This window comes from Solea solea, chromosome 11 (genome assembly GCF_958295425.1).
Source record: "Solea solea chromosome 11, fSolSol10.1, whole genome shotgun sequence".
NCBI lineage: Eukaryota > Metazoa > Chordata > Actinopteri > Pleuronectiformes > Soleidae > Solea > Solea solea.
In genome coordinates, this window is record NC_081144.1 from 21,903,178 (window position 1) to 21,921,222 (window position 18,045).

At 41.7% G+C, this 18,045-nt stretch overlaps 2 protein-coding genes across 3 annotated transcripts; one reads left to right on the forward strand and one right to left on the reverse strand.

Moving 5' to 3' along the window:
• The first annotated feature begins 867 nt into the window (after nt 1–867).
• Nucleotides 868–5,594, forward strand: LOC131468646 (receptor-type tyrosine-protein phosphatase V-like). 2 transcript variants are annotated; one of them, XM_058643136.1, is made up of 11 exons: nt 868–1,025; nt 1,418–1,508; nt 1,983–2,082; nt 2,162–2,252; nt 2,346–2,422; nt 2,528–2,662; nt 4,163–4,285; nt 4,408–4,568; nt 4,680–4,815; nt 5,140–5,210; nt 5,330–5,594. In XM_058643136.1, the coding sequence occupies exons 2-11, from the start codon at nt 1,504–1,506 to the stop codon at nt 5,562–5,564; spliced, it is 1,134 nt and encodes a 377-aa protein (XP_058499119.1). In that variant the 5' UTR covers nt 868–1,025; nt 1,418–1,503; the 3' UTR covers nt 5,565–5,594. The 2 variants fall into 2 exon arrangements, with proteins under 2 accessions (XP_058499119.1, XP_058499120.1); XM_058643137.1 differs by lacking the exon at nt 868–1,025 and having other exon boundaries at nt 1,064–1,508.
• Nucleotides 5,595–7,348: 1,754 nt separating this feature from the next.
• LOC131468645 (transcriptional regulator QRICH1-like) lies at nt 7,349–17,748 on the reverse strand. The gene is made up of 12 exons (XM_058643135.1): nt 17,462–17,748; nt 15,919–16,203; nt 15,741–15,836; nt 14,918–15,028; nt 14,050–14,826; nt 12,357–12,531; nt 12,110–12,264; nt 11,890–12,004; nt 11,188–11,296; nt 10,941–11,089; nt 10,027–10,117; nt 7,349–8,856 (listed from the first exon to the last, which is right to left on the reverse strand). The coding sequence occupies exons 2-12, from the start codon at nt 16,171–16,173 to the stop codon at nt 8,670–8,672; spliced, it is 2,220 nt and encodes a 739-aa protein (XP_058499118.1). The 5' UTR covers nt 16,174–16,203; nt 17,462–17,748; the 3' UTR covers nt 7,349–8,669.
• Between the last annotated feature and the right edge of the window lie 297 nt (nt 17,749–18,045).

Below are 18,045 nucleotides of genomic sequence, written 5' to 3' on the forward strand. Positions count from 1 at the left end.
TACATTTGTTGCAGGCAGTCGGTGATGAAAGCAGTAACAACATATGAATGCGTGCAGTCTGCACTGCATGAGGACCAGACAGACGACTCATGTGACACACACATGAACGACAGCATGACAAGAACAACAAGTAACAAGACACACTGTGTTGGATCTGCATGGTGACGTGAGAGTGTTATGTACGTTTAAGTACAGGCAGTTCTCACAGTAATTATGACAAAACAAAAGTGCTCACACATTTGGTTTGTTTTAAACCAGTTCTTTAGTGCAGAGGAGGATTTCCATAAATTAGAAAAAAAACCTGGACACTTTACATGTGTTTTATCCGTAAAATGTAAAAAAAAAAATATTAAAAACTCTGTGTCATCATCAGCCTGTTGAGTTTCTTTCCCCTCACATAATCAATGACCTCTGAGGTGATTATGAGAGATTCACTGACAGCGTGAAATGCAGCAGGTCAATTAACAGCAACACAGGAATCATTGTGATGCGTTTAATGTCCTTGGAGATAATGAAGAGTCCAGAGTCCTTGTTCCAGCCGGAAAAAATTTGGAAACAGCAACAGAATGGAGTCATTATTACAGTTTCTTTTTTGTTTTAACAGTTTTGTTAGTTTCCCAGGGAGTCAGTGCATCAGATTACATTATATGTATCTATACGATGTATAGGATAAGTAGAGAAATAATAAACTACACCCCCATTGGTCCCCATCAAGTCCACGTCTTCACACGAATGACGGTTTCAATATGTAATATTCGTCATGAGATTAATATTAGTCATTGCTAAATAGAGAGAACCTGAAGCCGGCACATAATGACATCCATCCCTTCCTGGAGTTTAGTCTTCCTGTCTCCACCCACTGTCTCCACCCATTACACTTCTTCCTGTGCACACACACACACCTAGAGAGAGAGAGAGAGAAAGAGAGAATATTAAAACCAGACATCTTTAAGATGACTTGGAGCCCTGGAGTCTGCCTCTGTCCTTCTCCTCTTAAACCATTCACCAGAGGACGGAGTGTGAAGGTAATCCCGGTGATACCGGAGCTGTTGAAATGCACCTCTGTGTTGTTTGTGCTCAGGGTTGAGAACTCGTCAGAACAGGTTTTCTTTCCTGTTAGGTCAGTGTCACTAATTCTCCTGTGTGAATGTTAGACACACTTTGCCTTTCCACTGTAATGAGGACATGGGAGGAGGGGTGGAATTAGACAAGGAAGATAAAAGATTTTATTTAAACCATGGTAAAAGAAAAAAAAACTTAAATATCTGTAATTACAGGTCTATTATAGGCGTTTTTCTATTGTTCAATGCCTCTGTCGAAGGGTTAAAATTCCTTTTTAACCACTTGGGGGAGGGGAAAACACAAGGTTGAAACAGATGTGTTCACAGTAGTTCAGAATTTGTGATCATTTTCTCAGCATCAACACTGACCTGGTATCAACCGACATCCTGACGCTGGATTTGTTGGATTTCTGGTTAAAGTACAACATCGGCGGGAAAAGACATGAGGTAGGAAGGACAGCATTTCTTATTTCTTATTAGAATGAAATAGTTTGTTGTCATTTGGGTAATAATGACAGTGACAGAGACTCTTGTTTTAATACTTTTTGGGACCAAAGCAGGCAGGAACAAACAAAATCAAGCTAGAGAGTGATCCAAGAGAATATACAACTGCCAACATCAAAGATCTGATCAGATTGCATAGAAAGCTTGTTAAAAGGCGGATTTTAAAGCTACAAAAAAGAAATGGTTTTTGTTTTAAAGTAATTATACACTTACTTTTTCTTTTAATATTACTTTCTGCCTATGAACCCTCCTAAATGTTACACACTGGAACTTTAACTCGCTCTGCTGCTGTTCTTTTTTGGGCCATACCCCACCAAGATATAAGAAAATTGGTTAAATGATATATTTTTTTCAATGCTAACAACTCATAAGTGTGGTTATGAGTGGTTTGATGATCCGACATCCTCTGTTTCACAGGGTGAAGACTTTCACGAGAGCACAGATTCTGCAGGAGTTTCATCTCCGCTGCCAGACACTCGCTGCTTACGAAAACAGAGGCTTTAGAAAGGAGTTTGAGGTAACTGGTGTATTTAGAAAGTGAACTTGTGTTAGATTTAGCTTTGGAAATGAGTGCCAACCACTTTATTTGTGTGAAGGAGCTAAATGACGTTGGCAAAGAGCTCCCGGCCAGAGCGGCAGAGTCAGAGGTCAACAGAGAAAAGAACAGATATCCCTACATTTTACCATGTGAGTGCATAATGTGCCGTAACACAGAAGAATGTCCACACGGCGTGCACAAGTTCCATTTGTCTGATTTCTATTTGTTTTGATCCAACACAGACGACCACTGTCGCGTGAGGCTGTCCGTTCAAAACTCCATTCCACACACGGACTACATCAATGCAAACTTTGTGCCTGTAAGAGATCAATCATTTAGGGTTTTAACTCCTGAACATCTGTGGCATCTGTGTACCTGCTGCACCCGTGACTCTGTGTGTGTGTGTGTGTGTGTGTGTTCTCAGGGTGGAGGGTCAGAGCGAGACTTCATCTGCACACAGGGACCTCTGCCCAACACCATGGCAGACTTCTGGAGGATGGTGTGGGAGCAAAACGTCCAGATAATCGTCATGGTGACAGCTCTGAAACACAAGGACATTGTAAGAAAAGGCATATTCTTTATGTGTGTGTGTGTGTGTGTGTGTACTCTTTTTGTTATCTCTTAAGGAGCTTTTCTGGTACAAACTACTAACCTTGTCAGCTTATTCTTAATATTTCTGATGCCCTGGTTAAAGTGATCATAACGTTTACATGACATTAGAAAAAGAAAGAATTGTCTTATCCCGACTAAAACCAGACTTTTGAAATATCAGACTACAGTATTACAGCTAAATAATGTGGTTGGAAGCTGAAGTATTATTGCATTACAGTACATTCCTACTCCACAATCCTTGCCCCCAGGCTTTGAACCAGAAATAATAGAAGCTAGAAGACAACAATGGGAAACCATGGCAAAAACCAAGAGTGGTACATTTCTGGATTGATGAGGAGACTGAATTGAGGCTCTTTCAGCTTAAATAATTACACATTTTTGACATTAATGGATGGTAGAAAGACACTCGATGCTAACAACTAGCTGCCAGCTAAAGTTGTTTAGGTCTGGGATGTCATAGGTGAACCAGAAAATGTATAATACTAACAAGCTGAACACATCGCCACCTAGTGTAGAGGAGGCGGACACACTTAAAGGAATACGTCACCGATTTGCATTTAGCTTTAGCTAGAATAAGGGTAGAATTTTGAGAAATTGTGCTTTCCAACCTCAGTTTCGAGAAATATCATCATTCTTTTTTAATGTTTGTCAATCCTGGTCGTTGTGTATCCACTGCCCTGTGTGTGTTTTAGATTCTATTTCTCTGCTCCAGCACACCTGGATATCGTTATCAGGGAAACATCTGATCAGATGAAATAATAAAAAAGAACAGATGACAATAAAACATCAATAAAATATGTAAATAAGGACAAAAACAGGGAAACATGTGCCTGAAAACAAAAAGTTCCACATGTTTGTCAGGTAAAACAATAGACAGCATAAAATGTATTGAATAGAATCATACGTATTTACACATTTACACAAAATAAGAGTAGGCTCAAATCCCAGTTCAAACAAGACCTTTCTCTGTTTGTTTTCAAATGAATTCAATATACTCAATATAAGCAGTATTTGTAATGCATGGAAAAAAAATACATGTTAATTGTCATGGCTGAGCGGTTGTAAAAAGGGTGTAGTCTGTTACACTACCTTCATAGAAACATAACGTCCACAGTTAAACAACCAAAAAAAACGTGATTTTATGTCATTGGACACAGGAGTGATTCATCGATTTCAGCCTCCGTCAAGCTAAAAACGTTGGTTTTCTTTATGGACTTTGGTGCGGGAGAGTGAGAGGTTCACAAACGTCTGTTTTTTGCCTCTTAATAAAAACACAACTCTTTTACTAAGGCTTGGTGTGGAAGATGCAAAATAGGTTGCTGTCAGTCCAGATTTGTTTCCATGGGGCAACTGAATGTTCAGCATACAAACATGAGAGTGGCCTCAGACAACACACTTTAAAATTCATAGAGATGTCTCACGCTCTCTCCTCCTCTGCTGTGTTCAGGTGCTGTGCGATAGGTACTGGCCTGTGGAACGAGGGACAGTTTATCACGGACTGATCCAAGTGACAACAGTGACCTGCAGGAAAGGTCCAGATTATTTTATCACCACCATTAACCTCAGACAGGTGAGAGAAAGACACATTCATCATCTTCCCCGCTGCCTTTAAACTGCTGCTGCTGCTGGCCTCCGTGTGCACTGACCATGCAAGTCATCCATCAAAGAAAGTCCTTGTGGTTGTTGTTTCAGAGAGACTGTCCAACAGACCGCGTAATCACACACTACTACTACTACTCCTGGCCAGACCGTAGCATCCCTAAAGAGTCGTCGTCTCTGTGTGCCTTCACTGACTACGTGAGAGAGCATTTGGAGGCCATCCCTCGCCTGGGCCCGACTGTGGTCCACTGCAGGTCTGACCTTTGGACCTGAAGCCCAGAGCTCACTCCTTTAGTGACGTTCATCAGGTGGAGGGTTTTGTTTTGTTTTTTGAAGTCAACCCCCGTGTTTTTGTGTGCTTCCAGTGCAGGTGTTGGGCGCTCGGGGACGTTTGTGACTCTGCTGTGGCTGATGCAGCTGTGCGCTCGTGGCATCCCGCCTGACATCCGCGCCGCTGTGGAAGATCTGCGCCTACATCGGATGTGGATGGTCCAGAATCTGGTCGGTACAATACTCAAATACTGACATCTTTTACTTATAGGAATACTTCACCGATTTGCATTTAGCTTTGTATAACTAGAATAGGGGTAGAACTTTTGAAAAATTGTGCTTCCTCAACCTCAGTTTCCCCTGAGTTGAGAAATATCTTCATTCTTTTCTTTGTTTCGTGCCCACCAGTGACACTTGGTCCTGTAAGTGTAACGTAACAAAGAAACTCAGGGGAAACTGAGGTTGGGAAGCACAATTTTTCAAAAATACTACCCCTATCCGTGTTCCCTTTATTTATTATCCTCCTCACCTGCTCATTCATTCCTATGTAACCAGGAGCAGTACATCTTCGTGTATCAGTGTCTGCTGAAGTGGCTCGGCGGAGTAACAGGAAGGAGCTCGGCAGGGTGAGAGACCAGAAATAAGCTCCCAACACACACACCATTCTCAGTTTGAGCACAGGCAGCATATTATTAGTCAGTGTAGCGTATGATGACATTTTAATTAGGTGTCTTCTCTTCCTCAGCGGCCCACAGATTCAGGGAGCCGGTTCGAAAATTAACCCCCACAATCCGGATCAACCCCATGGCTCCTCAGGACGTGGAGAGCGAACAGGGAGGAGGAGACATCACCGTCATGGACAGAAATCTCCCCCAGAGCCGCCACAGAACACAATACAGCAGATGTTACACCCGGGAAACCTGCTGAGGAGGTTGCTGCCCTCGTCATCGCTGTTAAATCCAGGCTCTAACGCCCCCTGAACTCATATGGCATTAAGCTGATATAACAAAGGCAAAGACACTGGTCACACGGTACGTGAGAAACAAGGACAGAGGCTGCAGAAATAGTGCTGCGTGTGCTCGGAGACAGTGTCAGGCCCTGCAGGCACAAAACTGGCCTGACAACATGCAAATACATGCTGGTAAAGGAATTCACAGACTGGTATTTTCACTTTTCACCAGGAGAGATTAAGTAAATCCCCGGCCATTCAGGTCAGACCAGTGCACGCAAGGACAATTTTAACTATAAAACCACCCAGATGTCTCCAATGACTAACGTTTCAGTCTTCACATCTTTACGCCAGACATAATTTGCACATGTTGACTTCCAGAAGTCCAGTGTTTAACATTAAGCATGGATGTACCGTACAGTGAACACTGAATTTAATGTACAGGCACTGTTTAAATTCTGACAGAAGAAGAGGTAACGCTTGAGACACAGGTGCATCCACAAAAATGGACAAATGGAAAACCAATTGACGTCTGTCAGGTAAAAGCATGGACAGAAAAACTACATTTAGTGGAATTGTACATGGTAACATATATTATAAAATAATATTTGCCTTGATACTTTCTGAGGCCTTGGAAAAAGTGTTTTTTTAAGGGTTTGGAAATAAAGTAAGATAAAGGCAAAGTTGATAGGGTTTGGTCACGTGCAGACGAGGGATCGTGGTTGAACTGGACAAAGGATGTTGAAGGCGGAGAAAAAGAGGAAGATCGGAGAGAAGATGCATTGATGTTTGGAAGGAGGACATGAGGACAAAGGGAGAGGACGAGAAGGAGGCAGATGATCCACTGTGTGAGAAGCTGAAAGAAGAAGTACTTCAGGTTCCACTTACATAAACCTGATGCATAAGCCAATGAAGGAGGAGGAAACCAAAGACGGAGTGGGAGAGCTGGGAGAGAGTGTTTCTGGCATGCGAAGGCAACAGTAGCTCCCTGTCGCGCTTGATAAAGAGAGAGGAGAAGGGAGAGCAAAGAAATCCGTCATTGTTGCCCTCTGCAGTTTCACCATTTGATGTCATTAAATGTTGAAGTGACTAGATGGGCTCTCCAGTATCCTCCCACAGTCCAAAAACATGTAGAGGCTAATAACTGGACACTCTAAATTGATCATGGGTGTTAATGTGAGAGTGAATCATTGTTGTTCTCCTTATGTTTGCCCTGTGATGGACTGACGATCTGTCCAGGGCGTACCCCGCCTTCGGCCCCTTGATTGTAAAGATGATCCGTTACTGTGACTTTGACTTCATAATGTAAAACTGTATAAAGAAGAAGATATAAAACAAATGTTTTATAATTTATAAAAACTAATCTTTCTACCCCAATGACTGCCTTATGTGCGGTAACTCCATTATTACAAGGTGGCAGCATAAGCAAGCATTGTTAGGGGACTTCATATGTGTTTGCAGACGTGAGGAAATTTACCAGGTTTCTTGAATGCATCTTGAATTCATTTCACTCGCTCATGTGCTGGAGTTTACAATATTTGATGCTAGAAATGCCCATACCTAGTTATTATTATTATTATTTACTTTAGTAATTTATTAACCAATTAGATGTTGCACCTCTAATACCCAATATTTGATTTAACAACTTTGACCAATTCATTGCTGATTTTATAGTTTGCCTCCATTACTGATGGTGAAACGACTTTAATTCAGGGGGAAAAAATAATTTTTTTTAACATCATTTTATATCACACAATGCAGAAAATGTGTGTTCAGAATTGATGCTGGAGTTGCTACAAAGGCAGACACATGGTATCGTGGCTGTACAAAAAGGTCATGTTTCAAAAACACACAGGCACTGCCGTTCCTCCTTCACATGGCTGAAAACCCTTAATAATACATAGAGGAGCCATGACTATTATAGAGTATAGAATATCAAGGGCTATTCCACTTCTTCTTTCATCCGTCCGTGTAATAAACATGTTATGATACAAGAGATCCCTCTGCGGGTGAGTTTTGGGGTTGTACTGAGGGTGAGAGGACAGGAGGGTCCAGCAGCAGCAGCAGTCTGCTTCCTCAGCCCCTCACTCTGCCACATCTCCACCATGTGGCAAGTGCGTGTAGCTGCAGGTCGAATAAGTGACACTTGAGCAATAGAGTTCATTACTGGAGTAATATCCTGATGGGATTCTGTGCCACTGTTGGGTGTGAACACACGTGACCTCCGCTCAAGACAGACAAGTGAAATGCAAAAGATGAATTCACACTCGTTTGGTTACTTAATGGTGTCTTAGGACCACTGAAGTATTCGCTGTGAGACTTTACAGCGACCAAAGCAGACAACAATGAACAACATCAGAGCTGGTACTAACATCCATCCTCTGTGATTTGATTGCATATGAACAACCTTGAGTTGGACTACTGTGACCACATATGATCAGATCTGGCTTCCCATAAAATTGTGTCTTTAACAAGTCTGAAGTGAATCGAAGCTCTACTCATGCCAGAGTAGAAAAAAGAAATAAATGGTGACCAGTGGTAATATTGTGGAAATGGCTGCAAATAAACGTGGATCAGAGGACTTCAGGTTGGAAGGCAGTCTCTAATCCATCCTGAGGACAGATTTGTGTTCCTGCAGCTCAGGAATGTGGCCACATGTCCTCTGCCTGGACGGATGTTAATACCAAGTCTGAATGTAGTCTAAGGAAAAACAATAGTGCAGGCCAACCCTAGTGAAAATAGATTTGAGTTATATTACAGATTAAAAACAAAAGACAAAGAAAATCAACAATTGCCTTATTACTATTGGTGAACAGAAACAACAGCTAAAATAATATTTAAATTAGAGTTTAGGTCCAATAAAAAGATAAGACAACACATCGTTTGGCCAAAAACAAACAAAAAAAGACTTCTGAGCGACAGCCTCAGTAAGGCAAATGATCATCTGCGTTGTGGGTTTGTGTATGTACAGTCCATGGGTGTAAGATATAATGATTATAAACATATACATGCCACCCTTACAGACCACAAGATGGTAAGAATATAAAAACTACTGGCGATAATGAGCAATCAAAGGCTGGGTGACGAGAAAGAGGGGGAGAGTCTAGTCCGTTTATATGGTTCTCCTGCGGTCAAACTAGTGCACGCTCTCTGACAAGTTAATGATTTCCTGGATTTCACGCACGGCGAGGATGCGAGAAAGCATCTGCTCCAGCTGCTCCTTTGGGATCGGCTGAGTCGAGTACCAGATGGGGCTGTTGGGGGCGACCACGGGCTCGGGAGTCAGGTAGAAGGTGTCATTGCGACCTTTAGCACTCTGTGGACTGAAGAAGAGAAGCAGAGAGAACACAGTGTGAGGACGAGTTCAAGTCACGCTTATCAAGTCAATATTAGAGTTTCAGTCCGTTTGTGTGCGTCAAAAAATAATTAAATACTTTAGGGAACTGAGAGAAATGAAGTGGGGAAGTGTGCTTTCATGATAAAAGTTTGATGATGATGTAAAATGCATTGTATGTCATTTCTACGACTAATTTATAAGACCATTTTAATGTGAAACAAATAGAATTATATTAACGGTAAAGTAGCAGTGTTTGTATGCAGCACTCGTTTGTGTCGTGAAGCAACAAGGAATTATGGGAATAGCTGTCCATGGACAGATTAAGAGTAGCTGTGATCACTTTGTGACAAATTTACACAATAAAATGAAAACACAAAAGATAACAGTCGAGTATTTCTCTCCTCACTCTGAGTTTTGTCCCTGGTAGTTATATAACTGTCATATGTGGTAGGATACACAATGAGCTTGCACATTTGCTATGTTCTTTACGGTAGACATGTGTGCGTGACTTTTCACCTATGTCACCAGAAGGGCTCTGCACACTAGTGACAAGCAGAGCAGTTGTTCTTGGTGTACTGAATCATTAGAATCAGATCATTAAAAATATTAGTTCAGTACATCCTGCATCACTGAGCTGAAATAGTGCTGCACGGTTTGTGATTCAGCTCATGATCGCCCGCTTTTGGCAGTGCTGTCGCTAAATACATCAGACTCCTCTGTTAAATAATAAGATTTTAGAAATGTCCTCGCTAAATGCGATAAGGCACATTTCTACAGGATATACACTGAGTGGGACAAATACATTCCACCATTTGATGAGAAGAAAAAAGGGAAAGTTATTATATTGCATCCATGTTTTTGCCAGTTGCCTAGCAACAGAGCTTCTGCAGGTTTTAGCACTTGAACACTGAGTGCAACATGTACGCCACCTCGCATGTCAATAACACAAATAGATTTTATTTAAAGGTATCACAGCAGCACGTGCACAACAAAATCTCTTGACTCTTCTTATGAGTAATCCAGGACCGAATAAGGATTATTTTGTACCACAAAAAAACTGCCAGATTTGTGTTTATGTTATCACTGGTTTATCCTGAATTAAATCATATTTATCCTTTCACTGAATCCCTTTGTCATCTTTATGAATCATATTTACCATTTGAAGAGGTAGAAATCATAGAGTTTGATGGGGCATCGCAGCGGGTTCTCTGGATCCTCCAGCTGCTCCGAGTACATGTCATCTGTCACTGAAGAGATAGAAAAATGTGTACATTAGGTAAATATACACTCAAAGGCCATCTTCTCAATCAATCACATGGCATTTAGTCTTGTTGATTCTAACCCTACTTGAGTTCAAACCAAGCATCAGAATGAGGAAAACTGTGATTTACTTGACTTTGAACACCTGACCTGGTTGTTGGTATGAGTATTTTAGAAAATAATGATCTAATGGGAAGAGGAACTCAACCCCTGTTCTGAAGCTGACTCCGCCCAATGCCTTCAAATCTACAAAAAGTGGGCAGGGAGTTATCGGTGAGTGGGGGGTGAGTGAGCACTGCAGGGGGGCAGTATTTCTACCGAGCGAATAAACAGGAGCACGCTAAGCTCGCAAGGACTCTTTCTGATGTAGTAAAGTGAAGTGTGATGTGGTGTCAACACGGGATCTTTTATTGTGAAAAGTAAATCTGATGTTTTATTTTCCTACTTCCTTTCCCGCTCGTGCTGAACTCCGCTGAATTTATGCAGCTCTGCTGCGATATCCCCCAGAAATATGAGTGCTGTGTATCAACTCCAAGTCTCCCCCTCCAAATTATAGAAAGGCAACAGAAGACACAAATTACCACTTATATATATATATATATATATATATATATTTATATATAGTTATAACTGAGGTATGCAGAGGACCATCTCTAATCAAATATCATGTTGAACCGTAAAGGAGATGCACTACAACAGCAGAAGACCACACCAGGTACCAGTCCTGCCCCATTACTAGGTGTCTCCTAATCAAGTGACTGATAAGTGTAGGATTATTCTCTTAGGCGGGACGTGTGTGTGTGCTCTCACCTTTCTGGCCTATAAACCTCTCTGTGGACTTGAGATAGCGGATGCTGGTGCTCTTGTCTTTGGGGTTGTTAGGACTTTTCCTGGTGTGTCTGAGCACCTTAGAAAAGGCCACTTTCAGATGCTGATCCACTGTTTTTAGGTGGAAATATCTGTAGAAACAGTGTGTGTTGATGTCACACTGTTAGACTGTATAATGTAAAGCAGCAAAATCACTCATATGTGACAAGTGATGAACTGTGAGACTCACTTTGTGTTGAAGAACATTAGAGTTGTGAGCAGTGTTGAGGGTGAATGAGCTCCCAGCTGTTTACCTTCCCACAGCATCTCCTCTGTCACATGACTGGGAATAATGTAACCTGGAAGGAGAGGTTATGAGACTATAAACCTCAAGTAGTTTTGAAAACAAGTCAAGCAAGACAGAATTGATTAGTTTATGTTAATAAGGAATTCTTAGTATTTACCAAAACACAGCCAGCTCCTCTACATAATTTATGTCTAGGATGATCTTGCATCATAATATTAATAATAACAAAATGGCTTCTACATGCAAAAGTCAATATTTAGTGTGGCTTATTTGCAGACCTCTGAAAGAACTTCTTTAGATTTAAACACAACCTACTCAGTTTATTTCAAAACCTTAAAACATTAACTCGGCTGAAGGTGTTGACCCTCTGGAGACATGGAACCAACTGAGCACAGAAACTCAAATGTAATGTCATGTAATGTATAACTAATTAGCCAGGCCGATTGTCCTCAGCTCGGGGTGGGGCTAAGTATAGAACTTCACTACTTTTGTGGTACACAAGATAAGATTTATTGTCCTGCAGGATATTTGTCTTGGACACATACAGAATGTAAGAAAAGGCAAATGTCACGGTGCATATTTGAGTAAACACAACAACCCACATTAATGCTCCACACTATGTTTGATAAACATCAATATTCTGACCTAATGGATGAACAGCTGGTCTCCAAGGCTCCAGGATCTGGTGCAGACTGTGAGCGAAGCGAGTGTAGTACTGATCTGAGAAAACGTCATCCACGCGACCATTGTCAAACAGATACTGCAGAAAAGAGAAAGGACAGACAGATGCAGCTTATGCAATTTGTGTCTCCACATATCAACCAAATAGCAATAAACAGCAGTAGGGTGCGAGTAGTGAACTTACTTTTTGTATGCACAGAAATACATAGTAAAGAACATCAGCCTCATAAGATTCCCCTTCCAACCCCCGGGCGTCTGTTGTCATCAAAGAGAGACCCATGCAGAGCTCAGCGACTGCACATGACACCAAGTCCTCCTGGAAACGTAAAGCCTGACGTCCTGAAACACACACATACACGTCGCATGACTTGGCTGGAAAGAAAAAAAACAATTATTCAATACTATGACAAACAGTGTGTGCATTCACTTACTGCCTATTGGAGCCAGTTTAGTACTCTCTGATTTCTCCAACTCTGCGTTTTTCCGCTGAGCCCAAAGCCGCCACACGTCGAGCCCCTCTTCTGGCTTCAGTATGGCAGGCAGCAGCAGCTCCTGCACCTGCACGTGCTGTTGGCCTCCATCTATCTCTGCTACCACTGTCTGAGCCTGTACATACACAAACACACCAGCATGTTCATCACTGTATACTCAAATGGGCATGTCCTCAAGAGAGACGCAATTCACATTCATTTATTTATAAAGCTCTGACTGGGAAACTACCAGAAGTTTCCACACAATGAATGTCTGTGTTTGTCTATATTGTTGCTGCGTTTTTTTCCTGTATTGCAGTGTTTCCCAAGCCTGGTCCTCAGGGAACACTGCCCTGCATGTTTTAGATGTTACCCTGCTACAACACACAACTACAACGCTTCCCTTGGGGTACCAGACTATTGGAGGAGCCAGATTGGCTCCACTCACGACAGTGAGCCGATTGAGAGACAGAAAAGTGTCACACCTCTGTGACTGGTGTTTCTTCAATGCCTGCAGTCTATACAAAGCTTGATGTCTTGTGGAGACAAACAGCCACAAATCAAGCAGGAAATAAACCAGCTGCTGGGTGTCCTCCATTGTTGTCTACCTACCAAGTAAAGGTAATGTTCTCAGTCGAAACGCAAGCCTGACCAAGGGCTTAACCGTCCAAACTGCACCAAACTGTACCAAACCAAATCTGTGCCATGATGGAAACACAGCTTTGATCAAAAGATCACAATAGACCCTTTCGACCCCCTTTGGTTTGACTGTGTACTATGCGACTATGGCGCAGGTACAGGGTGGACTAAAAGTGGCATTACATAATTTGCCCTATTGAGCTGCTTATCAAGCAGCCTTACAGCCTTACACTACAATTATGGCAGTTACGGCATTTTATTGTACTCAATACTCCTTTGCTATGCTTTAAGTTAATATCAATGCGGGTCACCTCTCAATCAATTCTCAAGTAAAAATAAAGGTTGCATATGTATGCATGTATTAAGGACAGGCAAATAAAGCAAAAATGATCTCTCTCTATAGTAGTTGTTTCCTCGTTAACACTGTTAACACCCTACCACTCATCATGAACTTGATAACAGAGCTATGCTGCAGCTCTGAAACACTGCTGTTGAGGGGACATTCATGCGTGTTTTAATAAAGACGTTGTGTTGACCTGTTTGAGCTGCCAGAGGAAATCCTTAGAGGAAATCCTTTACCTGTCTCTACAGCACAACACCACAGATTTAAATAGTAAATGGTTTGTATTTATATAGCGCTTTTCTAGTCTCGATGACCACTCGAAGCTGCTTTACACAACAGTTATGCCATTCACCCATCACACTTTGATACAGCGCATCTATGTGTAGCAAATCACTCATCTTTCATACCCATTCACATGCTGCCGGAACAGCCGTCAATAGCAATGTGGGGTTAAGTGTCTTGCCCAAGGACACACCGGCATGTAGTTTAGCAGAGAACATATCACTGTAAACCTAAAATGGCTCTATTCGTCCTCTAGCTCTTAGACCTAGACTCACAACAAGGCTAAATAATATGACCAGGAGGTTAAAGAGATAGAATCATCAGTTTCATTTTTAATATACTCACAAATAATAAAAAGAGCAAACAATGGCTTTACGGTTGCATTAGTACCTGGAGCTGCTGTGCTTCCTGTCCGGTCAGCCCTTGGGTGTGCAACACCTGCTGCTGAGGGTCCCAGATGAGAGACTGTGTAGCATTAGGGTAACCCTGCACCGCCACGGGGATGTGGATGTTTCCATTCATCAGCTGGGCAGGGAACAGCGTGTTGGCGGACAGTGTGTGCACCACTTCTTCGTGGCCCCCCATTCCTGCAGAACTTGTTATGCTGGAAACAGCCTGCACTGTCTGACTCTGACTGGTCTGGTTTTTCATCTTGTCGTTTTCAATAGTGACTTGTGTCGGCAATGTGGTCATTGTTGTGGTGTTCGCCCCTGTGACCTGCACTGTTCCATAAGCCTCCTGGGGGATGGCAATGTGTGTCACTTGTTCACGGCCTCCGGAGCCAGTGGGAGCAGAATACACGGGGATGGTCCATGTTTCCCCAGTGGGACTGGTAATGGTACCTGTAGCACTGTATAGATGAGAACTGTCCACTGTTAGGAGGTCTGGCCGCAGGGATACGTAACTTTGCTGCTGGCCCTGCCCCTGTGGGATGGCCAGGACTGTAGCTACCTGTTGACCAGGCAAAGCATAGGACACGGTGATGGGCATGTCCACCTTACGCTTCTTGGCTGGTTGGAGGACACCAGCTCCCTGGGTTGTAGCAACCGTGGTTCCCAATATCCTTCTCTCTGTACTGTCCTGTTGCTGGGTGGGAGAGAGCGCCCCCACTGTCTGAATTTGGATCTGTTGTCCTCCTGCAACAGCTGCCACCAATTGGGCTTGAAACTAAACCAAGAAAAGTGATTTAACTTTAAAATATAAATAAATGACTCAAGTTTCAGACACAATATGCATTCACGTGTGTGGTTAAGTGTACCTGTTGGTGCTGCTCCTCTGTGAGATCCCCAGGCTGAATCAGCTGTGACCCAGAGGGCACTTGAAGGACCTGACTCAACATCTGACCTTGCTGATGGCCCTGGATCTGAACCTTAAAAAAAAGTGCAAGAATTAAACTATCACTTAATTTTTGTCACGTTGTTCCACCAATAGATAATACATAAACAGATTTAACAAATCACTTGTTAAATGTCTTTGACACCTCAATCAGCAAAAACCACCAAGTCTACTTTTGGGAAGGGGACATAACTGAAGAAATGGAAATTATAAATATTAATATTTTTTAAATAAAAACAGTAGCAATAATTTAACAATTTGCAAAGAAATTGGCTTTAAAAAAGCACAATTTCAATAATCATAATAATAGAAATATTATGAATGAAATATATAGTTGGAGAACATTACGATGACAATGAGAAACCAAATACATATACTAGAAGAAAAATGGTTGAATATATAACATAAAGCACATTTTAAAATATCTTTCGGTCTCACCTGCAAACTATTAATATCCAAGGTAAATATTAGATATTATGTAAATTGAGCAACCTATCTGAAATGTTTTTCCATGTGCATTTTTATGTATTCTCTCTGTTAGTTTGAGCGTGTGTATATGTGTAGCATATCTGTGTTTATAGACATAATGCCCAAAGGCATATGTTTGTATTGTTGTATAATTAACAAGAAACAGTGATTAGAGAATAATTTTTTTTTAACCAATAAAGAAGGAGAAATAAAAACACAAAGAAGAAGAAAAAGTTTAAGTGACAAATGCAGCATTATGGTGCAATATAGGTACATACCTGCACTATCTGTTGCTCTGTATTCTGCTGAATAGATTGCTGATGTGATGTGGACTCTTGTATCTGTTGCTGCTGCGGCTGAACCTGCACCTGAACCTGCATGAGAAAACATTGTCATTCAAAACAAGAAATAAACCCTCTACTCAATCACAGATTACTTTGTTGCACACTAATTTACCGGACAAGCCAGTTCCAGCAAGGATCCTGCCACCTCTGTGCTGTCTGTGTAGATGCAATTAGCCTCCTGCTGGTAAACCATAGTGGTGGTGGTGGTTGTAGTGTCTCCGCTTTGCTGGCTGAACTCCTGCAAGGCATCTGGACCTTTGTTGGCCAATGACTCAAGGAACTCCTTCATGCGATGCTGAGGGATGCTCCGAGCTTTCTGCCTCACCAGCTCCTCATAGGAGCCTGTACCCTCCAGAGAGTTATTCATTGCTGCTCAGTGCCCTCTTTACAGGAGTATCTGTAGATGCAGTGAATTTATGTTAACTGATTTTTACTTAAAATAAAGCTTGCATGCATTTACAACATCATGCTATGATTATGTTCCTTAGAATTGGACAATATGAAAAATTCCTCTCACAATTATCCTGACCAAAATGTTAATTCATAATATTATTGTGGTCTTTTTTTTTTTAGATATGTAAGCGGGCAAACAATATGTCAGTACTCTATATTCATTTATTTTGAATGGATAAATGTCTGTATTCGTGCAATTTTTTTTAGTCACAAATGTTGCAAAACTAAATGTCTTACTTTACCAAACAATGAGTGAAACACAATCGTTTGTAAAAACAAAACAAAAAATGAAAAGCAAATTGATGAGACAATATCAATAAGAGACATTGCCTTTGGATTTACATTATAGCATTAATATTTAATATTAATTTAACAGAATTTTTTAATTTATTATTAATGTTCACAGGTTACTGGTGAATGTTGTGTTTATTTAAAAACACACGGGGCTTCACAGTTGTGGCTGAAATGGTTATCACAATTATTTTATTAACAGTGAGATCATTCGTTCTTATGAATATTCATTGGCAATAAGGAGGATGTACGAATTGTGGGCCGACAACGTTATGCAAAATGTTTAAGGACCTCAATTTCCCCAAAAAAAGTCTGAAGCTCTGTAGCTCAAAGTCCCATTCTACAGACAAAACAACACAGATAAGTAGATGCTTAATCAGGACAATGAGGACAGTTGAAACTTCAATGATGACATCGATCTACAGTTCACTGTCGAACCACAACAACACACAGACGGTAATAGGAAAGGGTTAATAATGACTGAGTGTATGTGAGCTGGGACAAAAGCGCGGTCACTTTCCAAATTCTAAGCAGTATTCAAAGTAGTGACAGACAGTGGAGCGCAATGTAAACACGCAATTTTACACTATGGTTGAGTTGAAACGATGGGTATAATTCGATAAAATAATAAAAGCTAATCTGACAGCTGCTTACACAACACGGTGGGTGAGCCAGGTAGACGGCTAACTAGCCGCGTGCAGTCTGCAAGTAACACTCGTCTCTATTTTGTGTGGCAAAGTATAAAAATGCAACAACTACGTGAATGACAGCGTAATAAACTGGTAACAGGTTTTGCATGCATATAGTTTGACCGGAATTGAAGTTACCATCCCTTCGAGGTAACGTTAGCCTGACAGTATTTTGTTATCTTAGTGGCTAGCAGGCTAAACGTTAGCAGGCGCGTTAGCTACCTCTCTTCTTCAGCAGGGCCGAGGGTCGGGCCGCTCACAAGCCCTTCTCTGCTTTCGAGACAGCGTTCCTCTTCCAGGCAACGGGGAGGTGAAGCGCTACTATTGTGTCTTTGTGGCTGCTTAATTCTTTATTTTTCGTGATTTTTCTGGGATGGCTAACTGTAGTTTTTCTTTTTCATGGCTGCTCATATTTCGCTGGGCGCCATTTTACACAGTACCTTCAGACCAATGAGAAGGCGATTTGTAACTCAGCCATGCTATCGCGGTACTTCGACCACATAGTCTCGCGGTAAGTGTAGGCTGTGGGTTAGTTTCTTAAAGGTGCCGCTCCCAGACAAAGTTGCAGACTTGATCTGGTAGATGTCGCTCCACCTTAAAATCCAGTTATCCTCAGACAGGCGCTCCTAGTGGTTCACTAGCTTCTGGATCTTTTAAGGTGGTCGCACAGAGATGAACTAAATATGTGGGTGGTGGTCAAGAAGCTCCGGGCAGCTGAGGGTTAATTCCCACGCACTAAAACTCAGCATGGCCTGCACGTAGGTCTGTGTTATGACCGATGTTTGTTGACGTTTACTATAGCGTAT

Bases quoted from the DNA above. Each gene is read 5' to 3' on its own strand.
- LOC131468646 (XM_058643136.1), top strand. The intron at 2,253-2,345 runs GTGAGTGCATAA...GATCCAACACAG, and splicing joins ATATCCCTACATTTTACCAT to ACGACCACTGTCGCGTGAGG. The intron at 4,569-4,679 runs GTCTGACCTTTG...GTGTGCTTCCAG, and splicing joins CCGACTGTGGTCCACTGCAG to TGCAGGTGTTGGGCGCTCGG.
- LOC131468645 (XM_058643135.1), bottom strand. From the start codon at position 16,173: ATGAATAACTCTCTGGAGGGTACAGGCTCCTATGAGGAGCTGGTGAGG. The intron at 15,837-15,918 runs GTAAATTAGTGT...TTTCTCATGCAG, and splicing joins TGCTGGAACTGGCTTGTCCG to GTTCAGGTGCAGGTTCAGCC. The intron at 8,857-10,026 runs GTAAATATGATT...TCTCTTCTTCAG, and splicing joins GATTTCTACCTCTTCAAATG to TCCACAGAGTGCTAAAGGTC.